At 49.4% G+C, this 27,278-nt stretch overlaps 3 protein-coding genes across 3 annotated transcripts in view; 2 read left to right on the top strand and 1 right to left on the bottom strand.

The window, feature by feature from the left end:
• Positions 1-9,581, bottom strand: part of LOC126108376 (uncharacterized) — a 128,710-nt gene extending 119,129 nt beyond the window's left edge. The window contains exons 1-2 of the mRNA XM_049913589.1: positions 9,565-9,581; positions 8,954-9,474 (exon numbers count right to left, since the gene is read on the bottom strand). Of these exons, the coding sequence (XP_049769546.1) occupies positions 8,954-9,474; positions 9,565-9,581 (538 nt within the window). The remainder of the gene's footprint in view (positions 1-8,953; positions 9,475-9,564) is intronic.
• A 3,804-nt stretch (positions 9,582-13,385) lies between these two features.
• Positions 13,386-25,800, top strand: LOC126108375 (TATA-binding protein-associated factor 2N-like). The gene is made up of 2 exons (XM_049913588.1): positions 13,386-13,526; positions 25,300-25,800. The coding sequence occupies exons 1-2, from the start codon at positions 13,386-13,388 to the stop codon at positions 25,798-25,800; spliced, it is 642 nt and encodes a 213-aa protein (XP_049769545.1).
• A 193-nt stretch (positions 25,801-25,993) lies between these two features.
• On the top strand, positions 25,994-26,821 carry LOC126108374 (TATA-binding protein-associated factor 2N-like). The gene has a single exon (XM_049913587.1). The coding sequence runs from the start codon at positions 25,994-25,996 to the stop codon at positions 26,819-26,821; it is 828 nt and encodes a 275-aa protein (XP_049769544.1).
• The last annotated feature ends 457 nt before the right edge of the window (positions 26,822-27,278 follow it).

The raw sequence follows: 27,278 nt of genomic DNA, 5'->3' as shown, positions 1-27,278 counted from the left end.
CCATCAAAGTATATACCTTGGCCGAAAGTACAAAGTGAAAGATACAAAATTTTATGCTGAGTAGAGTAGAAGATAATTTCTGCATCTGTTTAGGGAAAAAAGAATGATTAAACAGCTAAAAATAATAAATAATTGGGATTAATTTGGTTGGAACCTAAGTATCACAAGCATGATGAAAATTTAACCCAATACATCAGAAGGTTTCAAAGCAAGGTAAAACCACACAATATTCAAAGAAGTACTGCAGCTGATACACTAAACAGTGTAAATAGGTTTATAACTAGAGGACAGTAGGTCTATATTAGATCATGAAATTTATGGTTAAAATACCCAATATGATTAGATGTAGCATTGCAAAATGCTTCACAGAATCAGCACACAGTCCCTCCATAATTCCTTCAAAGGTAACATAAAATTATTAGCTAAAAATGTAGCTTATAATAACTGACCAACACTATATATGAGGTCTGGTCAAAAAATTCCATAACTTTGTCCACAAAATTTTTCTATGCTTACATTTAACTTATTGTGATTGTATTCTTTGAAATACTCTTCTCCACAATTGATACAGCACTCCCAATGCTGTTTCCACTTCCAAAAGCAGTCTTGGTATGCCTCTTGCTGGATTGTGTGAAGTGCTGCCTGTGAGTTTGCTTTTATCTCGTCTATCATTGCAAATCTTTGTCCTTTAAACAGGGTCTTCAGCTTTGGAAATAAAAAAAGTCTGAAGGTTTCAGGTCTGGAAAATAAGAGAGGTGAGGCAGCATAGTGATTTCGTTTTTTGTGCAATAGTAATGCAGCAACAGGGATGAATGTGCAGCTGCATCATCATGATGGCAGAGCCATGAATTGTATCATCACATTTCAGGCCGTTTCTGTCTCGCATTTCCTCACAGGCATCACAACATGTCCTGATAGTACGATCGGTTAACACTTTGTCCCTGTGCTGCAAATTCATTATGAACTAATCTTTCAGAGTCAAAGAAACCTATCATCATGACTTTGAAATTTGATCTGACCTGAAGAGATTTTTTTTGTGTTGGATAACCTTTCCCGACCCATTGTGAAGACTGAACCTTGGTCTCAACACAATAACTGTAAACACACATCTCATCACCAGTTATGATTCTCTTAAGGAACATCACATTCTTCTCATTTGTGTGATCCAATGGGACACACTTGGTGGCAACACAATGCATTCCAAGATGCTAGGTCAGGATTTCATGACATCATCCAACTGAAATGTTACATTCTTCTGCAATCTCTCGTACAGCCAGTCTACAATTGGCATGTAGAATTTTGTTGATGCTCCTGACATGAGAGCTGTTGGTAGGCATTAAAGGGCATCCTGAATTATGGTCGCCTTTAACTTCCGTCTGGTCATGTGAATCATTCATGGCTTAAGCACTCACCATCGTAGGCTTCCTGCATCATTTGGAGCACCTCAGTAAAGGTTTTATTGAGTTTCATACAAAATTTAATGCAGCCGTCTTGCTCCTCCAATTCTGCCATCTGGAAATTCACAAACTGTGTGGAACAAAATTCTACTCAATATGTCACTGACCAATAACTAACAGACATAGAACAATAAAACTTCCTGCAGTTATACATTAAGAACAGGCATGTGCAGGTATGAGTACTGCATTTTGCTCCATAGACCACTGGCACAAAATTATGAATGTTCTGGAATTTTTTGAACAGACCTCGTATCTCACTTTTTTTGCAGGTAAAAATGGAAGTGCTAATAATCCCAATTATAACAGAGCAGCATCATCTCATTCTGTTGCATATTACCCATTTATACTTGTCACAGAATCCATGATCACTAAAAAAGAAAAAGGAACAGAAGAAGAAGAAGAAGAAGAAGAGAGGTTAAGGGGACAGGGCACTAAGATTGTTAATATCAAATGATTTATTTTTTTACTTTATATTTTTAAAACATGTGCAGGTTAAGAAATGAATTCTGTGTATCTAATATTGATGACAAACTGACATCCATAGGAAGAACCTGAGGTAAATGTAACTCATCAATGAAGGAAGTGGCTTACAAGAAACTTGTCTGAAGCATTCTTGAATACTGTTCATCAAACTGGGATTCTTATCACATAGGACTGATAGAAGAGGTGGAGGAGGTCCAACAAAGAGTAGTGCATCTTGTCACAGGTTCATTTAGTTGGTGCAAGAGTGTTACAGAGAATTCCAATAGCAGACAATACAAGAGAGGTAATGTGCATCATGGAGAGGTTTACTATTGAAAGTTTGAGTGAGCACTTCCCAGGAAGAGTAGGACAACATATTACTTCTTCACAGATACATCCCACAACATGAGCACAACAAGAAAATCTGAGAAATCAGAGCTATTTCAGAGGCTTACCAACAATCATTCACCCCATGTGAAATTCACAGGTGGAAGAGATAAGAGGGTGTTCAGTTAGCGGTACCAGAAGTACATACTGCCACATACTATTAAGTGGCTTATGCGGTGTGATGTAAATATACAAAATACCAAGGCTCTTGATTCATTCCATCATGACTGGCTCTGTAACACACTAGAAATGTAATGAATCTGTCATCAGCAGTCTAAAACATGAAAGACAAATCTTTACCTCAAAACTGAAGTCATTATAATTACTTTTAGAAGCAGAGTGTTTCTGGGAGACCCATTATCTCTTTTGTGGGTCTGTTTGGCCTTAAATACTTTATCAACACAATTGGAAGAAAGCAGAAAAAGGTGCAAAAACAGCAACCAAAATTGTATTACTTATTTGTTATACATATATCACATTGTATCATTTACAGTCTTTGAGAATGGAGTTCAAATTTTAATCACAATATAAACATGTTATTTAGGTTCTAGAAATGTGACACTGTCAATAATCATAAAAGCAAAGAAGTTCAAGTAACAAACCCAAAAGTTGGATTGTTATTGATTTGACACTGAGACAAAAGTATAAATATTTAAAAACACAGTAAAGTATGAGAACTAATTGTGAAAAGCCTGCCAGCACGTCCAGCACATCACATAGAGCTCTGTGCCCTACACAAAGGATATCAAGCACTTACTGGGACATCTCAAACTCATACCTGGCCATCTCTCATTTGGTATCCTCATTATTATTATTATTATTATTATTATTATTATTAATGCAACCTCACTTAACACAATATCACACATATACATGACCTGTCACAGCTTGAACAACAATCCTCCCACCCTCCCAATGGTCATCTGAAAGTCTTCCCAAAATCTTGTTTTTCTCATCCAAGCCAACTTCATTCTTATCCACAACTACAACACTTTGATGGTCAAATCTATAAACAATTGTGAGGGACTGCTATGGGCTCAATTTTTAGAACATTGCACTTTACTGATACTGTGTGTGTGTGTGTGTGTGTGTGTGTGTGTGTGTGTGTGTGTGTGTGTGTGTGTGTGTGAGAGAGAGAGAGAGAGAGAGAGAGAGAGAGAGAGAGAGAGGGGGGGGGGAAGGATGGAGGGAGGGAAGGATGGAGGGAGGGAAGGATGGAGGGATGGAGGGAGGGAGGGAGGGAGGGAGGGAGGGAGGGAGGGAGGGAGGGAAGGATGGAGGGAGGGAGGGAAGGATGGAGGGAGGGAGGGAAGGATGGAGGGAGGGAGGGAAGGATGGAGGGAGGGAGGGAAGGATGGAGGGAGGGAGGGAAGGATGGAGGGAGGGAGGGAAGGATGGAGGGAGGGAGGGAAGGATGGAGGGAGGGAGGGAAGGATGGAGGGAGGGAGGGAGGGAGAAGGCTGGATACACAGCAGAACCATAACAAGTGATTTAAATGGTAGAGAGATGGCATGCACGCAGGCCCAGTAGTTCCCTCTTTTGTGTGACCAGACAGGTCAGTGTGGAGTGGGAAACATGTTACCAAGCACCACTATGCCTTGCAAGCATGACAATGTGGAATGTTGGCATGTGAGTGTATTTGAAAGGGGCAAAGTGATTGGTCTCATTCCATCATCCATGATGTTGCAGGTTGTACAGGGCATGTTGCTTCAACTGTGAGGCACATGTGGAACCAGTGGAGAGAAGAGAGCAGTACACAGTGCCAAGATGACACAATGTGACAACACAAGATGACTGCCATCTTGTCTGCTTGGTCATAACAGGCAGAACCACTTCATACGCAGTGTTGGTGTGAAGCTGGAGCACTGCACCTGGTGTGGACATGTTTGCATCGATGGTTTGATGCAATCTTTTGTGGGAAGGACTGGTAGCAAGGTTGCCATTGCATCAGCTTTTATTAACCAGAACCCACCAATGCCACAGACTTGGGCATGTGAACAATGCCATTCATGTACTGAGTGGCAAAATGTAGTTTGTCTCAGACAAATCCTACTTCAACTTGTCATACAGCAACGGCCATATATGCGTTTGACACCATCGTGGTGTATTGTTGAGCAGCATTGCAGAGAAACCCTAAGTGTGGTTTGAGGCATTACTGTCTATAACACATGACCTTGCCTCCCATGTCAATTTGAACAGCTACCGCTACATTGAGGAGGGGGCGGGGGGTGGGGGGTTACAGCCCAAGGCAATTGTTCTGCAGGCCATACCAAAAGCTATATTTCAGCACAACAATGCCCGACCGCATGTGCGAGGAATGTGCAAACCTCTATTATAGCTACAAGTGACCAACAAGTGGTGCACGGCAGAGAATGGAGACACAAAGCCGCCAGGTGGGGGAGCCTGTGAATGTATTGCTAACAACAAACAGACAGGACAGATGAACAAGTAGGTGATGACAGACACAACGACCGACCAGGGCACAAGATGAGGCAAGCAAGCAAAACCTGAGGGGATAAATGTAGTGCGACAACAACAATGCAGAAACACTCCAAACAATGAGAGTAGGCATCTAAACACATGGAACTGGAATGCAGTATGGCTGAGATGCACTCATGAACTATGGTGAGTACTCGACTGCCAGGGTTGCACCCACACAGGCGCCTAAATACCTGACCTCGGGAAACGTGCAGACTTCATGTGGTACGAAGAGTGGAATCGCATGGCGAGGCTTGTGGTGCAGGTCCACGCTACAGCACAGAAACTCCTTGTGGGTATCCAGGTCCATACCCTCTGGTGAGCATTTAACTTCTGCACCTTCCAACACCAGAGCCTCCATTGAAGAATGACTTGGACCACCGCTTCCCTGGTCTGCCGGTTCACCTGGTATTTCACCCATTGAGCATGTCTGGGGTCTGGTTGGTCAGCAACTTGTTCATTCAGGCCTACCTGCAGCCAAAGTTGATGTTGATGCTCTGTGGACATTCTTCAAACCATGTGGAAGAGTATTCCCAAGCAGCATATTCAGGCACTGTTTGATTCTATGCCCTGACACCTAGAGGCTCTGATCACAGCACAGGGTGGTGCTACACTTAATAAATTTCCACAGTCACAGTGCATGTACAGGTCTGTAATAATAATCATTTTATGTAGTGTCATGTCCCTGATCGGTGGAATAAATTTCACTGTGATGACATCTGTTGGTCTTGGTGTTTCACTTCTTCCAAACAGTAGTATATGTCCTAGTCTTGGCATGCACATATTATTACTTTAATAAAGTTTCCTTATTATTGGTACTTTGTTGGGTGACCAAGAGTAAGTATGGTTTATTGGCTGTTTTTCTGGTGGCTGGAGAGACTTATTTATCTACTCTGTATTTCATTACGTTAAATAACATTTTGAAGCTGATGTTTGGTCCTTTATTATGTGATTCTTTTCTGTGACTGCCTTTGAATTTAGTAGTTTTCTTTGGGTATTAGGAGTTGTTTTTTGTTGCTGAGTCTAGTTACTTTCATATTGGTTTCTAATGCGGCTGGGGAGTGGTTCTCTTGTCAGAGGTGTTCTACAGATATTGAATGCCCAGTACCACACTTTCATGCTCTTCTGTGTTCTTTATATTTTGTTTCAAATGTTCTGCTGGTCTGTCCTTAGTACAGGGCAACACAGTTGATACAATGAAGTTGGCAAATATATGATTTTTTTATTCATCCTCTTTCTTTAAATCATTCTCTATAGAACTTTTACTTTGTTAAGCTATTTTTACTCATTGTTTCTCAAAGATATTACCAGTTCTGTATGTCAGCTTGTTTCTAAATGTCAGTGAGTACCAGCTTGGCTGTTGAGCTCTAGTGCTGGGTAATAGTGGTGCTGCTGTTTGTTGTGAGGCACTGAATTTTGGTAGTGTTTTGGTTTATGGATTTCCTTATTTAACATTGTAACTAGAGAGTCTTCGTATATATCATTTTCTGGCATTTGAGTCATTATGCCTAGCTACTTACTGTTGCCGAGTTTAGCTGGTGGCAATGTGTTTAGTCTGTTTAGCATGTATTCGAGAGTCGCTCATTTTCAGGACTATGAGTGGTTTGATGATTGGCAAAGTACTGTGTCTGTTGTGTTTTTCCTGTAAATACTGAATGAGTGCTGGTTACTTTTCTTTATGACAGACATATGATAGATGATCTAACACAACAAGAAAACTTCCAAACTCAAAAGAATCACAGAAAAGATATACATAAGAAACCACCAAAAAATGTCAGTAACAAAACAGTGTTTAAAGTAATAACACATATAGTAGATAAATAGCAATCACTCTTGTTTCCACAAATCAGTATCACATAAAACAGCATGGATACCAACTCATAATCACCCACCCACCACAGTAAACCCCTCCTTCTTTTTTTTTTTAAGGAGGTTCGTTTCATTCAGGATTCCAGTACACCATATTATTTCCCCCTCTATTGGGTGTAAAACCTTATTTTTAAACATATTCTCAGTGGCATGCAATGGCCTTCTCCACCTTCCTGGGAAGGCCTGCATGCTCACATGGTACCACTCCACATATTGATGTCAGAACCAACACCTCACTGCATCACTAACCTCTCCATCATCATTCCACACAGATGGTGCACACACCTTTGAGCACCTCAACTGGTGGACAAATGTGTCAGTACTACCTCCATGGGCATCCAGCTGTGCAGCAAGGTGTTAGGTTATGATTCATCAATCATCTCAAATGAGAGTGCCTGCTTGATCTAACATTGCAGGAGTCACAGTTGTGTGCAGCCAGCTCACACACAGCAATTGGACAGGTTTGCAGTACTTTGTTGCAATCATGACAGATGCCTCGCCCAATGACTCACTGTGGTCTTGTAGACCTTCTGCAAACACCTTTGAATACCTGCAATGCTCTGGTGTTCTGTCAAAAGAAACTGAATGACAGCTCTTGCCTGAAACACCACACCTCCACTGCAACAGAATTTTGATGGCTATGTATAGCGTCACCACCTATAGAAACTTTATTAAACTATAGGGACTGAAGCGGGAGTATTCCACAAAGGCCCACAACAAACTCTGTATTGTTTCAACCAAACTTGGCTGAGAGAAAAAAAATTGCTGCATTACTTTGTGATTGCCCCTATTAAATACAGTGCCAGTAAAGTGTGCAATGTTCTAAAATCAGACAATTAAGTGTGGAAGAACATTAGGAAAGAATTAGAAAGAAACATACTGTGAGTGATAATTTTAACATCCATCAGTCAGTGGTGTGGAAGTGGTATCTAAGAGGCCCGTTGGCAGGATGGGCACTCCTCACCTAAGTCCAGTGTAAACAGCACTCCTCACCTAAGCACAGTGTAAACCAGCAAAAAGAGCTGCACTGTGCAGATTCCTCAAAAGACAGATCCCTATGCAACTGTGAGCAGAGTGGAACAACAGTGTTTGCATATAACTACTAAGCCTAAAGTGATGTGCCTTAGAAATATTGTGCTGACAACTTTTATCTGTACACAGATTTTAACTAGGATATGATTTGGACTCAACACATTTCACCCAAAATGGCCTTGGTTCTAATCTAATGATTGTTCAGTTCACAATATACTTCATGAGACAGTTTGTATCTGTATCTACGCTTGCACTAACTTTTAACATTATCACAGCTTTCATCCATTAAGCATTCACCAACATATCAATCATTTTGTCGAGTCATGAATTTTAGAAAGAGTTCAGCTTTGTGGGTCACACTATTTACATTTGTAATGAACAAACTGTGTCAGTATTTTATGATATACTAAATTGAGAAGCATGGTGCAACACTCAGCCATGTGCTTTCTCTTACAGCAAAAATCTGACTATGTGACCCATGTCCAACCTAATAGGATCTTGCAAGAAACTGCAGTATTTTTTTTCCTTGTGGTAACAATACAGAAGCTCATTGAACACCATTTAATATATACATGTACATTCCTCTAGGAGAGAAGTGCGAGATACCACTGGACACACTATACCATGTAACACAGGTGTTCACATTATTTTGCTCCACATTGTATTCTGAAAAAAATTCCCAAAAGGCACATACAGAAGTCACAAAGGGTAAAAAAAGCAATGTCCTGAAAGTTTTTTTGTATGACGTTATTGATTCAATAAATTATTCTTTCTGGAAACAGTAACAATTGTGTTATTAACAGGAAGAAATCCATGTTGTGATTATCAGTCATAGGAAATAATATAATTATCCTTCCAAAAACTGTAGTTTATAACTCAAAATACTCAACTGTAATCTCGTCATCCCCAGACTTAATGCTATACTGCTACAAGTCTTTCATCAATATATAATATAGTAAATATAAATCTAGAATCAATTACTACGATAACACAAATTCCATGATGAAAATAAAAACCTAAAAAAAAGACAACAAAACAAATAGCTTGCAGCCTGTACGACACACATAACACAATGGAGACTTACTAACTCTCAGCTACTGCTCTTTGCTCTTCTCTTAGCTGAAGAAGACACCATGCCACGCATCACCACTGTGAGATGAGCTCAAAACATAAAAGAGCTTATGTGCTACTACATGTGTAAAACTCTATGCAGCACTCATCAATAGAACTAATTAGCAATGTGAAATCTTTTACATGAAGTAACTTACTTGTACAAACTGCATGCACTGGAACTCTTTCAACACCACTGTTTCCTTTGTCAGTGATACAACCACACATGACATCAGCTTTCATACTTGAGGACACTGAATTTCCTCCTGAGAATTTCACAAGGGTTCTAAGTTCACCAAAAACTCTGTGATTTGTTGTTGGGACATAGGACATATCAGCCTGAATGGTGCATGGTTCTGGTGCTTGGTCACTGAAAGACCTCTCATTGGTACACCCTGTATTTGTTTGTCTTTTTGTCAATGAGGTGTTTTCATTTAATTCATGTGGTAAATTCTGTGACGATTGGATAGATTCCACTATTGTAACATCACCACCACCACCATCATTGCTGTCATCATCAATGGTAATCTCCTCAGGTCCACAATGAATTTCTATTGGTATCAACCCCTGAAACAACAAAGATGAATTGTTTGAAGAATAAGAAATTAACACAATTATAAAAACTGAGATGTCAGTTCCCACTGAGGAAAGATAAGTTGGCCTGTTGCACTTAACATCTCTACTGACAAACAAAAAACAGCATGACAATTCTAAAGCACAATATAACAGACATTCAGAAATATTTATCAGCTAGCAACTCGAATCATACTGAAAGCAAAAGTTCATGACATCACTATGTGTACAAATTGATAACTCAAAATTTCAAAGTAAAAATTAACTAACTAAGAACATAAAACTGTTACCTACCATTTAAACTAAACACTGAAGTCAGAAACATTTGAGGTAAAAGTATCACAATAGCATTAATAGCAATAATAATAATCTACTGTCGCCATAGCCATAGCACTACTCAACATTGTCCAGCCCATGATACAGTGTGGAGCAACCTGAAGAATACGCAGAAATTAAAAACAGGAAATTTGTTACAGACAGTGTCGTAAAGGAGGCAGGGACAAACAGGGAGAACGTGGAGGAAACTAGAAGAATAGAGACAATAAAAGTGAATGGGCAGAGTGATGATGAGGACATTGGTGCATATAAAAACATATGCATATGTTTTATATGCACCAGTCTAGTGAGGTAGGGCACTGAGGTGTGGGGACGGGCAGAGGGGTGAGGGGCAGAGAGGTCAGGGGACTGGGGGAGGGCAAAGGGGTAAGGGGCAGAGGAGTGAGGGGACGCGGGGAGGGCAGAAGGGGGGAGGGCAGAGAGGAGAGGAGCAGAGAGGAGAGGAGCAGAGAGGCGGTGGGGCATGTGGGGAGCGGGGCAGTGGGAAGGGGGGTGCAGTGGCGGGGGGCAGTGGGAGGGGGGGTGCAGTGGTGGGGTGGTGCAGTGGGAGGGGGGTGCAGTGGGAGGAGCGTGCAGTGGGAGGAGCGTGCAGTGGGAGGAGCGTGCAGTGGGGGGTGGAGCAGTGGGGGCGGGGCAGTGAGGAGGGAGGGTGAGGGGCAGAGGGGGGCGGAGCAGTGGGGGTGGGGCAGTGAGGAGGGAGGGGCATGGGGCAGAGATGGGTAGGGGCAGAGGGGGTAGGGGAAGAGGAAGGTAGGGGCAGAGGAGGGTAGGAGCAGAAGGGGCAGGGGCAGAGGGGGGCAGGGGCAGAGGGGGGCAGGGGCATATGGGGGCAGAGGCATAGGGGGCGGAGGCATAGGGGGGCAGGGGCAGAGGGGGACAGGGGCATAGGGGGGCAGGGGCAGAGGTGGCAGGGGCAGAGGTGGCAGGGGCAGAGGGGGTCAGGGTATAGGTGGCGTGTAATGGGGGCGGGGCATAGGGGGCGTAGGCGGCGGAAAAGGGGGCGGGGCATAGTGAGAGGTGCAGGGGCGGGGCGTGGGGACGGGACGTAGGGTGCAGGGCATAGGGGTGGTGCATAGGGGGCAGGACATAAGGGGGAGGTGCAGAGGGTGGCGAGGCATGGGAATGGGACATAGGTTGCAGGGCATTGGAGTGGTCCATAGGGGGCAGAACATAAGGGGTAGGGGCAGAGGGTTAGGGGCAGGGGCAGAGGGGGAGGGGAAGAGGGCGAGGGCCAGAGGGGGAGGGGCAGAGAGCGAGGGGCAGAGGGCGAGGGGCAGAGGGCGAGGGGCAGAGGGCGAGGGGCAGAGGGCGAGGGGCAGAGGGCGAGGGGCAGAGGGCGAGGGGCAGAGGGCGAGGGGCAGAGGGGAAAGGGCAGAGGGGGATGGGAGGTGGGGGAGGGGAGTAGGGGAGGGGAGTAGGGGAGGGGAGTAGGGGAGGGGAGTAGGGGAGGGGAGTAGGGGGAGGGGAGGAGGGTTTACATGCCGAGGGGAGAGGGTCAGAGGGGGAGGTGTCAGAAGGGGTATAGGCAGGGTTGGCAGACTGAGGGAGGAGGGTCAGAGGGGGAGGGGCCGGAGTGGGAGGGGCGGTTAGGGCAGGGGCAGAGGGGGTGATGGGAGGACGGGAAGGGGTACAGGGGATGTGCAGAGGGGGGAGGGGTCGAGGGGGATGGACAGAGAGGGGAGGAGTCGAGGGGGATGGACAGAGGGGGGGTACGGATAGAGGGGGATGGACAGAGGTGGAGGGGTAGAGCAGGTTGGCCATGGGCAAAGGGGGCAGGTGGGGAGGAGTGCGTTGTAGATGGGGAGAGGTGAGGATGGGGATGCGTAGTAAAGGTGGAGAGGTGGGGAGGGGCGCATAGTAGAGGAGAGGTAGGAAGGGCCCGTAGTAGAGGGGGAGGGGTGGGGAAAGGCACGTAGTAGAGGGAGAGAGGTGGGGAAAGGCACGTAGTAGAGGGAGAGAGGTGGGGAAAGGCACGTAGTAGAGGGACAGAGGTGGGGAATGGCACGTAGCAGAGGGAGAGAGGCGCGTAGTAGAGGGAGAGAGGTGGGGAGGGGCATATAGTAAAGTGGGAGAGGTGCAGAGGGGCGCGTAGTAAAGTGGGAGAGGTGGGGAGGGGCACATAGTAGAGGAGGAAAGCTGTGGAGGGGTGCGTTGTAGAGGAGGAGGGGTGGGGAGGGGCGTGTAGTACAGGGGGAGAGGTTGGCAGGGGCGCATAGTAAAGGGGGAGAGGTGGGAGGGGCGCATAGTAAAGGGGGTGAGGTGGGGAGGGGCGCGTAGTAAAGGGGCAGAGGTCGGGAGGGCCACGTAGTAAAGGGGGAGAGGTCAGGATGGGCGCATAGTAATGGGGAGAGGTCAGGAGGAGCATGTAGTAAAGTGGGAGAGGTCGGGAGGGGCACGTAGTAAAGGGAGAGAGGTGGGGAGGGACGCATAGTAGAGGAGGAAAGCTGAGGAGAGGCGCGTTGTAAAGGGGGAGGTGTGGCGAGGGCCGCGTGTTAGAGGGGGAGGGGTGAGGAGGGGCGCGTAGTAGAGGGGGAGATGAGGGGAGAGCCGCGTAGTAGAGGGGGAGGGGTGGGTTGGGCTGCGTAGTAGAGGGGGAGGGGTGGGGAGGGCCGCATAGTAGAGGGGTGGGGTGGGGAGGGCCGCATAGTAGAGGGGGAGGGGTGGGGAGGGCCACATAGTAGAGGGGGAGGGGTGAGGAGGGCCGCGTAGTAGAGGGAGAGGGATGGGGAGGGGCGCCTAGTAGAGGGGGAGGGGTCGGGAGGGGCGCCTAGTAGAGGGGGAGACGTGGGGAGGGTCACATAGTAGAGGGAGAGGGTTGGGGAGGGGCGCGTAGTAGAGGGAGAGGGTTGGGGATGGGCGTGTAGTAGAGGGAGTGGGTTGGGGAGGTACACATAGTAGAGAGGGGGGTGGGGAGGGTCACGTAGTATTCAGGGAGGGGTGGGAAGGGGCGCATAGTAGAGGGAGAGGGTTGGGGACGGGCGCGTAGTAGAGGGAGTGGGTTGGGGAGGTACACATAGTAGAGAGGGGGGTGGGGAGGGTCATGTAGTATTCAGGGAGGGGTGGGAAGGGGAGCGTAGTAGAGGGAGAGAATGGGGAAGGGTGCGTAGTAGAGGGAGAGAGATGGGGAAGGGCGCGTAGTAGAGAGAGAGAGATGGGGAAGGGCGTGTAGTAGAGGGAGAGAGGTGGGAAGGGGCGCTTAGTAGAGTTGGGGAGCGGTGCATAGAGGGGAAGAGGTGGGTAGGGGAGCATAGAGGAGGAGAGATGGGGAGGGGAACATAGACGAGGAGAGATTGGGAGGGGCGCATAGAAGAGGAGAACTGGGTAGGGACATGTAGAGGGGGAGAGTTGGGGAATGGGTAAGGGGGTTGTGGGGGAGGAAGGGCAAAGGACCAGTAGAAGGAGTGGTGTGAAGGGAGGGAGAGGTGAAGGAGTGTATGGAGAGAGGCCGAGGTGTATGGAGTGGGGTACAAGTGTATGCAGAGCAGTGTAGGTGTATGAGGACGAGCAGAGGTGTATGTAGAGGAGTAGAGCTGTAAGGCAAGGGATAAAGTTGTATGGAGAGGGGTAGAAATGGGGAAGTGTGTCAGGAGGTGGGAAGTGCATAGTTATTTACAGATGTGAGGAACTGTGTGAAGAGCTGCTGGGGAAAGGGGGGATTGGAATGGATGGAGGTGTACAGACATGGGCAAGTGCATAGAGGACAGAGGCGGTGTGGTGTGTGCAGACATCAGACACAGCAGAGGTAGTGAGAGGCAGGTGCGAGAAGAGGCACATGTGGGAATGGGCAGAGACGTGAAGGTGCAGAAGCAGAAATGGGGAAAGGTATGCAGCGAATGGGTGAGGCACATACAGGTGGGCAAGGCACGCAGGGAAGGGGTAGGCACACAGGGAAGGGGGAGGCACACTGGGAAGGGGGAGGCACACAGGGAAGGGGGAGGCACACAGGGAAGGGGGAGGCACACAGGGAAGGGGGAGGCAAGCAGAGTAGGGATGCAAACAGGGATCATGAGGCACTCGCAGATTACAGGAGGCAGCAGAGGGACATGTGCATCAATGTATGGAGGGAGGTCAGGGTGTCCTGACGAATGAGTCTGTGGAGAGGGGACAGACAAGCAGGAAGGGGGCACTAGAAGGATCTGGGGAGGGAGTGTGAGAGACGTGGTGGGAGAGGGTGTGAAGGGGGCGAAGAGAGGCATGCTGGGAGAGAGCTTGTGGAGAGGGAAGTGTGGCAGGGGCAGAGCGGCGGCCCACTTGTGGGGGGCGTGCTGCGCATTGAGGTGTGTCTAGGTGAGTCAAGAGAGCGTGAATCGAGAGGGCAAAAGATGGAAGTGATTCGAGGGGATGGACAAAGGGGTTAGTCAAGAGGGGAATGACGGCGAAACGAGTTGAGAGGGGGACAGACAGGCGATTCGAGACGGGGGGGGGGGGGGGGCAGGCGATTCGAGAGGGGGACAGACAGACAGGGGATTCGAGAGGGGGACAGACGGACAAGCGAGTCGAGAGGGGCAAAGACTGAAAGGTGAGTTGAGCGGCGATGAAATGGTGTACACCATGGAAGTGTATGTAAATGGAGCTCAAGTATAGGTGGTAAAGGCAAGGACTCCAGTTCAGAAAGAAGGGAAGCCCTTACCTGGGCTGTCAATGCGGGAGATGAACCACCATGGATGGAAAAGGAGACAGTAATTTTGATGTGTAGAAGAACTACGAATGAATGCAACGTAACTGGCCAACAGTTGTGGACCCTAACCTGTGATGGAGGGACCCCAGCCTCCACCAGGGCACTGGTCACTGGACTCATCCTAATGGCTCCTGTCGCTAGGTGAACAACACAATGGTGCACATGGCCGAGTAAACGCAATACTGAGGGCGTCAACTAACTATAAACCGGACTCCTGTTGTCAAAGAGGGATTGAATAACAGCTCTGTAGAGCTGTAGCAGCATAGAGCGATCTGCAGCCCAGTTCGTGTTGCTCCGGCAGCAGAGGGCATTGAGGTGCTACCAGCACTTATGCTTAAGCTGACGGAAATGAGGAAGTCAAGTCCATCAAGAGTCACAAACCAGTCCTAAGAATCAATACGTCTCCACTACAGTGAGTGAATCATTATTAAGGTAAAGTTCTGGTACCGGATGAACTGTATGATGCCGACATAAGTGCATAACGCACGACTTTGCAGCCGGTAACTGGAAGCCATGGGCTAGAGCCCATTACTGTGGCCTGCAGATGGCTCCCTATAGGCGCCACTGTGCAACACCAATACTGGAGGAGCAGTACAAAATGCAGAAGTCATCCGCATACAGAGAAGGTCAGACCGATGGCCATACAGCTGCTGCTAGACTGTTTATGGCCACTATAAATAGAGAGACACTCAATACAGAGCCCTATGGGACCCCATTCTCTTGGATATGGGGGGAACTATGGGAGGCACCAACTTGGACATGGAAGGTACGAAGTGACAGGAAATTTTGGATATAAATCGGGAGCAGGCCTCAGAGATCCCACTTGTATAATGTGGCAAGGATATGATGTCGCAAGGTCGAGTCATAAGCTTTTTGTAAATCAAAAAAGACAACAATCAGGTGTTGCCTTCTCGAGTAAGCTGTTCAGATGGCAGACTTGAAACACAAGATTATCAGTGGTAAACTGAACCTGACGGAAGCTGCCCTGACATGGAGCCAATAGGCCATGTGACCCCAGGAGCCAACCCAAATGCCGACACACCATACTTTCCAGCAGCTTACAAAGAACGTTAGTGAGGCTGATGAGCCGGTATCTATCTAAATCAAACGGGTTTTTACCGGGTTTGACCACCGGAATGATGGTGCTCTCTCACCATTGAGATGGAAAGACGCCATAGCATCAGATCTGGTTGAAGATGACGAGGAGACGTCGCTTTTAGTCAGATGAGAGATGTTTAATCATCTGACTGTGGATCTTATCTGGCCCAGGAGCAGTGTCAGGTCAATGTGCAAGGACAGTGAGAGGCTCCCACTCTGTAAATGGGGTGTTATAGGATTTACTGTGGCTTGTAGTGAACGAGAGGACTTTCCCTTCTAGCCGGCGTCTGAGAGTGTGAAAGGCTGGGGGATAGTTCTCCGATGCACAGGCTCGAGCATAGTGCTCAGTAAAGTGCTCAGCAATCGTGATTACGTTGATAGATAACACGCCATTTATTTAAACAACGGGAACACCTGTTGGGGTCTGGTACCCGAAAACACGTTTGATCCTTGCCCAGCCTTTGGAAGGTGAGTATATCTCCCAACACTCCTGCTTCTGTACTTTGATATGTTGGCGAATGCAGGCACAGATCAGTTAAAAGGCTATGAGGTGCTCCAGGGAAGTGTGCTGCTTATGCCATTGTAGAGCTCGCCAGTGCTCCTTAACTGCTTCAGCGACTTGCAGCGACCACCAAGAAACTGTCTTCAGCCGCGGGCACACTAAAGAGCGAGGGATCGTGTTTTCTGCCACAGAAACGATTGTTGTAGTCACCTGCTCAACCATCAAATCCACAGCAGAGGTGAAAATTTCCGTCTTGTTTAAAGCCTATCTGGGCTGGCGTCAGTGGGCCTGACACCGGGGCAGTGACAGGAAGATGGGGAAGTGGTCACTAACACACACGTCATCATGTGCTCTCCAGTTGATACATGAGAGAAGTGCTGGGCTGCATACTGATAAATCAATGGCCAAGTAATTACCATGAACCACACTGAAATGTGTGGCGCTCTCAGTATTTAAGAGGCAGAAGTTGCACTAAGACAGTAAAGTTTCGACATCTCTGCCTCGGCCAGTAATCTCAGTGCTACACCACAAGCGGTTATGGGCGTTAAAATCTCCCAAAAAATAGGAAAGTTTAGTGAGTTGATCAATCAGTGCCAATAATACATTCAGGGGTACTGCACCATCTGGAGGAAGATATACATTGCAGACAGTTGTTTCCTGCATCGTCCAAATTCTGACAGCCACAGCTTCCAGACGGGTTTGAAGGGGCACACGTTCATTACAGACTGAGTTTAGGACATAAATGCAAACTCCACCTGACACTCGATTATAGTCGCTACGGTTCCTGTAGTATTCCTTACAGCTACGAAGGGCAGGGGTCCGAATTGCCAGGAACCAGGTTTCCTGGAGGGCAATACAGAAAGCAGGTGTAAAACTCAACAGTTGCCGTAGCTCAGCCAAGTGATGGAAAAAACCGCCGTAATTCCATGGAAGGATGACATCATTGTGAGACTGGGAAGGCATGAAACAGTTTACGCCTCAGGGTCACCTGCTGCCGCTAACTTATTTCCTGAGCAGTCTATATCCATTGTGTCTGAGGATCCGGCACGATCTAGGTCCTCAGCAGGCGCCACAATCTCCAAGAAGAAAACAAAAGGAAATGTACAGCATGACACCAGGAGAAAGGAAAAAACCACATGAACGACTAAAGGACAAAAAAACACTACAACTGACAAAATAGGACAAGAAAACCACACAGAGATGCATGAAACAAGTTGAAGGGATTGAAACAAGACGGCAGACGATTGTGGCTAGCTGATCACGACAATAACAAAGATAAGCCATCCACACCGCGACACATTAAAACCTCCAGGCTGAAAGCACTAGGGTGGAGGACACAGAAGGAGAAAGGACATGTGCTAAAACTTAGATTGACTCATAGAACCCACCCTAACATATACAACATAAAAAAATAAAAACAAACCATCTGATGAGGTATTGTCTGCTAAAATCAATTATAACAAGTCTGACAACCGAAGATGATGTCACAGGGCAGCCAAAGTATGACAGTGCAAAACAATATGGGCCACCATCAACTGGACGCCACACCTACACTGAGGTGGATCTTACGACGCACGGGGTAGCTGTGGGTCGCCCTAGTATGTCCAATGCAGTGCCCCCAGAGAACTGCAGAGTCCCTGCAAGATGCCCACATGGAGGACTTCCACACATTCATAGTCCCCTTAATGGCACACAGTTTGTTGTGAGACTATGACATTCCGTCTCCAAATCAGAAAAACCTTGCAGCGTGATAATGAACACATTTCTGTTACTGGAATACCAATCTCCATAAGCAGTTTCCATGTAGCCTGTTTGGCCAACCTATCAGCAAGTTCATTTCCTGAAATTCCGACGTGAACTGGGGTCCAGACAAACACCACTGAACGACTAGACCATTCTGGAGCACAGATGGACTTCTGGATGATCGCTACCAAAGGATGGCGAGGGTAGCACCGGTCAATAGCTTCCAGGCTGCTCAAGGAATCAGTACAGAGAAGAAATGACTCGCCAGGGCATGATTGGATATGCTCAAGAGCATGAGATATGGCCGCCAGCTCTGCAGTGAAAGCACTGCAGCCATCTGGCAATGAGTGCTGTTCTATATTTCCTCCATGAATATACGTGAAACCAATCTAGAAGCGAGAGGAAGTGACAGTGGAGAGCTGCAGTTTAACTGAGTCCTTAGGGCCATATGAAAGGTCCAAGTGAAGCTTCGGCCTAGGTTTACACTGTGGAGGTGAACATGAATGGACCTCGAGTAAAGGTGGTAAAGGAGAGGACTCCAGTTCAGACAGAAGGGACCGGATGTGAGCCTCAATCGTAATCCCTGACCTGGTGCACTGATGCGGGAGTTGAACCACCATGGTTGGGAAAAGGAGACAGTAATTCAGATGCACAGGAGAACTACGAATGTGTGCAACGTAACTGGCGGGTAATTGTGAATGTCTGGTCTGCAATGGAGGGACTCCAGCCTCGACCAGTACGCTGGTCATCGGACTTGTCCTAAAAGCTCCTGTCGCTAGTCAAACTCTGCAGTGGTGCACTGGGTCAAGTAAATGCAACGCTGAGGGCGCTATCAAACCTTAAACCACACTCCCATAGTCAAGTTGGGATTGAACAAGGGCTATGTAGAGCTGCAGCAGCGTAGAGCGATCTGCACCCCAGTAGGTGTTGCTTAGGCAGTGGAGGGCATTGAGGTGCTGCCAGCACTTCCGCTAAAGCTGATGAAGGTGAGGAAGCCAAGTCAATCAGGTGACGAAAACCAGTCCTAAGAATTGATATGTCTCCACTACAGTGAGTGGATCGTCATTAAGACAAAGTGGATGGCTCCCCGCCTGTGGATGGCTTGCCGCTCAGCGATAACAGTACAAAAGGAGCAGTATGAAATTCAGAAGACGTCCACATACAGAGAAAGTGAGACCGACGGCCCTACAGTTGCTGATAGGCCGTTTGTGGCCACTATAAATAGAGACATACACACAATACAGAGCCTTCCATTCTCCTGGATATGGGGGGAACTATGGGAGGTAACAACTTATACACGGAAAGTACGGAGCGACAGGAAGTTTTGGGTAAAAATCGGGAGTGGGCCACAGAGACCCCACTCATATAAAGTGGAAAGAATATGATGTCGCCAGGTCGTGTCGTAAGCTTTTCGTAAATAAGAAAGGACGGCAACCAGGTGTCTGTAAAAGGTTGTTTGAAAGGCAGACTCGAGAGACACAAGATTACCAGTTGTAGAGCGACACTAGCGGAAACCACCCTGGCATGGAGCCAGTAGGCCACATGACCGCAGGACCCAAACCATCCACCGACATACCATAAATTATAGCAGCTTACAAAGAACGTTGTTGAGGCTAATGGGTTTTTTCCAGGCTTGAGCACTGGAATGATTACACTAGATTGAAGATGACGAGGAGCGGTCGCTTGTAGTCAGATGAGAGACGTTTAACCATCTGACTGTGGATCTGATCTGGCCCAGGAGCTGTGTCGGAGCAATGTGCGAGGGTGCTGAAAAGCTCCCACTCTGTAAATGGGACGTTATAGCGTTCACTGAGGAGTGTAGTGAACGAGAGGACTTTCCCTTCCAGCCATCGTTTGAGGGTGCGAAAGGCTGGGGGGTAGTTCTCCAACACAGAGGCTCGAGCATAGTACTCAGAGAAGTGCAAGGCAATCACGTTAGAGTCGGTAGGTAACACGCCATCGATGTTAACGCCAGGCACACCTGTTGGGTCTGATAACCAAAAATATGTCTGATCTTCGGCCAGACTTGAGAACGTGACGTACGGCACCCAATGGTCGAAACGTATCTCTCCCAACATTCCTGTTTCATCTTTTTATAAGTTGGCGAACGTGTGCATGGAGGCATTTAAAAGCTATTAGGTGCTCAAGAGAAGGGTGCCCCTTCGTCGCTGTACAGCCCACCTACGCTCTTTAATGGCCTCAGCAATTTCCGGCAACCACCAAGGTACTGTCTTCCGCCAGGGACACCCTGACAAACAAGGGATCGCATTTCCTGCCGCAGAGACAAACGTTCTAGTGACCCGCTCAACCACCACATCGATGGCACCACGTGGGAGAGATTCAACGGTGACAACAGAGGTGAAAGCTTCCCAGTTTGCCTTGTTTAAAGCCTATCTGGGTAGGCGTCCATGGGCATGACACCAGGGGAATGACAGGAAGATGGGGAAGTGGTCACTACCACACAAGTCATCATGGGCTCTCCAGAGGAGAGGTGGGAGAAGTCCTGGGCTGCAAACTGATAAATCAGTGGCCAAGTAAGTACCACGAGCCACACAGAAATGTGTAGAGGTCCCTGTACTTAAGCAGCAGAGGGTGAGCAGAGATAGTAAATTTTCGACAGCTCTGCCTCAGCCAGTAAGCATGATACCACCCATATCGGGTTATGTGCATTAAAATCTCCCAAAAGTAGGAAAGGCTGAGGAAGTTGATGAATCAGTGCAGCCAATAAGTTCAGAGGTACTGCAGCATCTAGAGGAAGATATACGTTGCAGACAGTTATTTCCTGAGTAATCCTTATCCTGACAGCCAAAGTTTCAAGAGGAGTGTGAAGGGGCACAGGTTCACAACATACTGAGTTCAGGACGTAGACGCAACTCCACCTGACACTATTATATTCAAAATAGTTGTTGTACACAACTGGCCATTAAAGTTGCTACACCACGAAGATGACGTGCTACAGACGCGAAATTTAACCGAGAGGAAGAAGATGCTGTGATACGCAAATGATTAGCTTCTCAGAGCATTCACACAAGGTTGGCGCCGGTGGCGACACCTACAATGTGCTGACATGAGGAAAGTTTCCAACCTATTTCTCATACACAAACAGCAGTTGACCAGCGTTGCCTGGTGAAACGTTGTTGTGATACCTCGTGTAAGGAAGAGAAATGCGTACCATAACATTTCAGACTTTGATAAAGGTCGGATTGTAGCCTATCACAATTGTGGTTTATCGTATCGCGACATTGCTGGTCATGTTGGTCGAGATCCAATGACTGTTAGCAGAATATCGAATTGGTGGGTTCAGTAGGGTAATACGGAACGCCGTGCTGGATCCCAATGGCCTCGTATCACTAGCAGTCGAGATGACAGGCATATTATTCACATGGCTGTAACAGATTGTGCAGCCACGTCTCGATCCCTGAGTCAAAAGATGGGGTCGTTTGCAAGACAACAATCATCTGCACGAACAGTTTGATGACGTTTGCAGCAACATGGACTATCAGCTCTGAGATCATGGCTGCGGTTACCCTTGATGCTGCATCACAGACAGGAGCGCCTGCAATGGTGTACTCAACAATGAACCTGGGTGCACAAATGGAAAACGAAATTTTTTCGGATGAATCCAGGTTCTGTTTACAGCATCATGATGGTCGCATCCGTGTTTGGCGACATCGCTGTGAATGCACATTGGAAGTGTGTATTCATCACTGCATAATGGTGTATCATCCGGCGTGATGGTATGGGGCGCCATTGGTTACATGTCTCAGTCACATCTTGCTTGCATTGACGGCACTTTGAACAGTGGACGTTACATTTCAGATGTGTTACGACCTGTGGCTCTACCCTTTATTCGATCCCTGCAAAACCCTACATTTCAGCAGGACAATGCACGACCGCACGTTGCAGGTCCTGTACGGGCCTTTCTGGATACAGAAAATGTTCTATTGCTGCCCTGGCCAGCACATTCTCCAGATCTCTCACCAATTGAAAATGTCTGGTCAATGGTGGCCGAGCAACTGGCTCATCACAATACACCAGTCACTACTCTTGATGAACTGTGGTATAGTGTTGAAGCTGCATGGGCAGCTGTACCTGTGCACGCCATCCAAGCTCTGTATGAGTCAATGCCCAGGCATATCAAGGCCATTATTACGGACAGAGGTGATTGTTCTGGGTACTGATTTCTCAGGATCTATGCACCCAAATTGTGTGAAAATGTAATCACATGTCAGTTCTAGTATAACATATTTTTCCAATGAATACCCAATTTATCATCTACCTTTCTTCTTGATGTAGCAATTTTAAAGGCCAGTAGTGTAATATCCCCTATACCTCAGACGGTAGGGGTCTGCATTGTTGGGAACCATGTTTCCTGGAGGGCAATACAGGAAGCAGGTGTAAAGCTTAACCGTTGCCGTAGATCAGCCAGGTGGTAGAAAAAACCGCTGCAATTCCACTGGCGGATGACGTTATCATGAGGCTGGAAAGGCATGAATCACTCAAGGAGGCAGTTTCACCTCAGGGTCACCTGCTGCCACCGACTGGGTACCCACTCTATCAACAACCATTATGCCAGAGGATCCAGCGTGATCTACATCCTCAGGGGACGTCAGAATCGCCACCTCATCCGCAGACACAGAGCTTGTAGGAAGCGGTGGTGTGGGTGCCATCACAATTCCCTTGGTCTTGGGATGTTCTTTTTGGAATCCTCTCACTGCTTCTTGGGTTTCCCTGGCTGAGAGGACTTTACTGATTCAGTCTCTGGAAGTGAGGATGAGCATGTAGCACTGCAACCAGCTGCTTTTGGGCTCTTCAGACACTGGTGGGTGTCAGCTTTCCCACTAGCAGAAACCTGGGAGTGGAGTGATCCAAGGGACCCCTTCCTAGCGAGAGGAGCCAAAGAAGACTTACACATCTCTGGCGCAGAAGTGGGGATTCATATCCCTGATGGTCAGGGGGTGGGGGTGTTGCTCCTGAAGTAGGTGGTGCAGGAGCAACAGGGAGGGAAGTGCCTCCCACCATCAAGGGGGCAGGTGTAGTCGTCCATCTCTGAGAGGTGACTGGGTTGGCAGAACTGATGGGGCTAGCACTGTTGTAGCAGCAGTGTAAGACAATGTCATTCATGATGTAGGCATTCAAATTTCCTCTTAGCCTCAGTGTAGGTCAGTCGGTCCAAGGTCTTGTACTCCATGATTTTCCTTTCTTTCTGGAGAATCCTGCAGTCAGGTGAGCAAGGCGAATGGTACTCTCCGCAGTTGACACAGATGGGAGGCAGGGCACATAGAATCTTGGGATGAGGTGAGGTGGGCATCTGCAGTCTCGACATGTGATGCTGGAAATACAGCGGGAAGACAAACTCCAGCATTTAAATCACTGCATTGGGGGAGGCATATAGGGCTTTTACCTTCTTGGGTAATGTAACACCCTCGAATGCCAAGATGAAGGCACTGGTGGCAATCTGATTATCCCTCGGACCCTGGTGGACACACTAATCGAAATGTACACCTCGTTGCTCTAAATTGGCGCGCATCTCTTTGTCAGACTGCAAAATAAGGTCCCTGCGAAATGATACCTTGGACCATAATTATACTCTTATGGGGCATGATGGTTACAGAAACATTCCCCAGCTTATCACTAGCGAGTAACGCCCTTGACTGCGCAGATGATGCTGTATTAATCAAGACTGACCCAGATCTCATTTTGAGAGAGGGGCGGAGAGTGGGGGCAGGGAGAGGGGTTGGGGAGAGGGGGACAGGGGGCGAGGAGAGGGGAAGAGGAGGAGGGTTTGGTAGATGGGAGGGGAGAGAGAGAGAGGAGGAGGGGAGGGTAGAGTGAGAGAGGAGGAGGGGAGGGTGGAGGGTGGAGGGGAGGGTAGAGTGAGAGAGGAGGAGAGGTGCCTCAGCTCCTCCCTATGCAGCTTCCAGCACCTCTACTGCTCCCCACACAGGTTTGACACACCTTCTCATGCTCTGCACTGGACACGCATTCAGGACAATGACATTTCAAACCCATCACTGTTGATCCTGATTTACATTTTCTGTGATTTCCCCAAATCACTTCAGCCAAATGTTGAGATGGTTCCTTTGGTAAGGAATTGCCAAATTCCTCCTCCATCCTCCCCCAATCTGATGGGACAGATAACCTTGTTGTTTGCTCCTCTCGCCAAATCAACCGATCAACCATGTTCACACAACTTCTCCTGCTTATTCACCACTCAGCATACGCACCTCCCCCCCAGCTGCTCGCAATTACCCCAGCCACTCACAGTCACCCCATCCTGCAGGGCGGGTGGCTGTGTGGCAGGCTGCCAAGCACGGTGGGCAGGTGCATCATGTGGGGAGCTGCATGAGGTGGGCAACTGTGTGGCATGGGCAGCCGTGTGAGGAGGGCAACTGTATGGGGGGAGAGAGGTGATGAGTTGTGTGGGGAGGGGCAGAGGTGGAAAGTTGTGGATGGGGAGGAGTAGAGGTAGAGAGTTGTGTGTTGGGGAGCAGAGATGGAGAGTTGTGTGGGGGAGGGGGGGGGGAGATCAGAGGCGGAGAGTCGTGTGTGGGAGGATCAGAGGCGGAGAGTCATGTGTGGGAGGATCAGAGGCGGAGAGTCATGTGTGGGAGGATCAGAGTTGGGGAGTTGTGCGGGGAGCAGAGTTGGGGAGTTGTGCGGGGAGCAGAGTTGGGGAGTTGTGCGGGGAGCAGAGTTGGGGAGTTGTGCGGGGAGCAGAGTTGGGGAGTTGTGCGGGGAGCAGAGTTGGGGAGTTGTGCGGGGAGCAGAGTTGGGGAGTTGTGTAGGGAGCAGTAGTGGGGAGTTGTGTGGGGAGCAGTAGTGAGGAGTTATGCAGAGAGGGGCAGAAATAGGGAGCTTCATAGGTAAGGGAAGCGGCAGGGGCCTGCATAGGGAGGGGCAGGGGGATGCATAGGAAATGGGAAGGCTGCATAGGGAGGGTCAGGGGCGGGGGGATGCATAGGGAGGGGCAGGGTGGGGGGCTGCATAGGGAGGGGCAGGGTTGGGGAGATGAATATGGATGAAGGCAGGGGCGGGGATATGCACAGGAGGGGGCATGGGGAGAACATGGAGAGGCGTAGGATTGGGGAGATGCATGGAGAGGGACAGCGGTGGGCAGTAGCGTGGAGAGAGGCAAAAGTGGGTATATACGTGTAGAGGAGAAAGTGTGGGTAGGTACATGGGAAGGGTAAAGAGTGGGAGATACATGGATAGGGGAAAGAGTGGGGAAACACAAGGAGAGGGGAAAGAGTAGGGAGATAGACGGAGAGGATAAAAGTTGGGGAGAGGTGTGGAGAGGGGAAAGGGTGGTGACCTGCGTGGACAGGGGAAGAGTGGTGACCTGCGTGGACAGGGGAAGGGTGGTGACCTGCGTGGACAGGGGAAGGGTGGTGACCTGCGTGGACAGGGGAAGGGTGGTGACCTGCGTGGACAGGGGAATGGTGGTGAGCTGTGTGGAGATGGGTGAGGGTGGTGAGTTCTAAGGAGAGGGTTGAGGGTGGTGAGATGTGTGGAGAGGGTTGAGGGTGGTGAGTTGCGTGGAGAGTGGTGAGGGTGGTGACCTGCGTGGACAGGGGAAGGGTGGTGACCGGTGTGGACAGGGGAAGGGTGGTGACCAGTGTGGACAGGGGAAGGGTGGCGACCTGCGTGGACAGGGGAAGGGTGGCGACCTGCGTGGACAGGGGAAGGGTGGTGACCTGCGTGGACAGGGGAAGGGTGGTGACCTGCGTGGACAGGGGAAGGGTGGTGACCAGCGTGGACAGGGGAAGGGTGGTGACCTGCGTGGACAGGGGAAGGGTGGTGACCTGCGTGGACAGGGGAAGGGTGGTGACCTGCGTGGACAGGGGAAGGGTGGTGACCGGTGTGGACAGGGGAAGGGTGGTGACCAGTGTGGACAGGGGAAGGGTGGCGACCTGCGTGGACAGGGGAAGGGTGGTGACCTGCGTGGACAGGGGAAGGGTGGTGACCTGCGTGGACAGGGGAAGGGTGGTGACCTGCGTGGACAGGGGAAGGGTGGTGACCTGCGCGGACAGGGGAAGGGTGGTGAGCTGTGTGGAGAGGGGTTAGGGTGGTGAGTTGTGTGGAGAGGGTCGAGGGTGGTGAGCTGCATGGAGAGGGTCGAGGGTGGTGAGATGCGTGGAGAATGGTGAGGGTGGTGACTTGCGTGGACAGGGGAAGGGTGGTGACCTGCGTGAACAGGGGAAGGGTGGTGACCTGCGTGGACAGGGGAAGGGTGGTGACCTGCATGGACAGGAGAAGGGTGGTGAAATGCGTGGAGTGGGGAAGGGTGGTGACCTGCGTGGACAGGTGAAGGGTGGTGACCTGCGTGGACAGGGGAAGGGTGGTGACCTGCGTGGACAGGGGAAGGGTGGTGACCTGCGTGGACAGGGGAAGGGTGGTGACCTGCGTGGACAGGGGAAGGGTGGTGACCTGTGTGGACAGGGGAAGGGTGGTGACCTGTGTGGACAGGGGAAGGGTGGTGACCTGTGTGGACAGGGGAAGGGTGGTGACCTGCGTGGACAGGGGAAGGGTGGTGACCTGCGTGGACAGGGGAAGGGTGGTGACCTGCGTGGACAGGGGAAGGGTGGTGACCTGCGTGGACAGGGGAAGGGTGGTGACCTGCGTGGACAGGGGAAGGGTGGTGACCTGCGTGGACAGGGGAAGGGTGGTGACCTGCGTGGACAGGGGAAGGGTGGTGACCTGCGTGGACAGGGGAAGGGTGGTGACCTGCGTGGACAGGGGAAGGGTGGTGACCTGCGTGGACAGGGGAAGGGTGGTGACCTGCGTGGACAGGGGAAGGGTGGTGACCTGCGTGGACAGGGGAAGGGTGGTGACCTGCGTGGACAGGGGAAGGGTGGTGACCTGCGTGGACAGGGGAAGGGTGGTGACCTGCGAGGACAGGGGAAGGGTGGTGACCTGCGAGGACAGGGGAAGGGTGGTGACCTGTGTGGGCAGGGGAAGGGTGGTGACCTGCGTGGACAGGGGAAGGGTGGTGACATGTGTGGACAGGGGATGGTTAGTGACCTGCATGGACAGGGGAAGGGTGGTGACCTGCATGGACAGGGGAAGGGTGGTGAGCTGTGTGGAGAGGGGTGAGGGTGGTGAGTTGTGTGGAGAGGGGTGAGGGTGGTGAGTTGTGTGGAGAGGGGTGAGGGTGGTGAGTTGTGTGGAGAGGGTTGAGGGTGGTGAGTTGCGGGGAGAGGGCAAGGGGTAGACAGCGGTAAGGATTGGGGAGATGTGTGCACAGGGACAATTGGTGGAAGAGGTGGGGAGATGCGTGCACATGGGCAAGGGGTGGGGAGATGCGCACACAGGAGCAAGGGGTGGGGAGATGCATACACAGGGGCAAGAGGTGGGGAGATGCAGGCACAGGGGCAATAGGTGTGGAGATGCAAGCACAGGGGCAAGAGGTGGGTAGATGCGTGCACAGAGGCAAAGGGAGGGGGACATGCGTGCACAGGGGCAAGGGGTGGACAGCGGAAAGCGGTGGGGAGATGCATGCAGAGAGGCCAGGGGTGGGAAGATGTGTGCACAGGGGCAAGTGGTGGGGAGA

Source organism: Schistocerca cancellata, chromosome 11 (genome assembly GCF_023864275.1).
Source record: "Schistocerca cancellata isolate TAMUIC-IGC-003103 chromosome 11, iqSchCanc2.1, whole genome shotgun sequence".
Classification (NCBI taxonomy): Eukaryota; Metazoa; Arthropoda; class Insecta; order Orthoptera; family Acrididae; genus Schistocerca; species Schistocerca cancellata.
The sequence above is the reverse complement of the archived record's forward strand: the minus strand, read 5'-3'. Positions and strand labels throughout refer to the sequence as shown.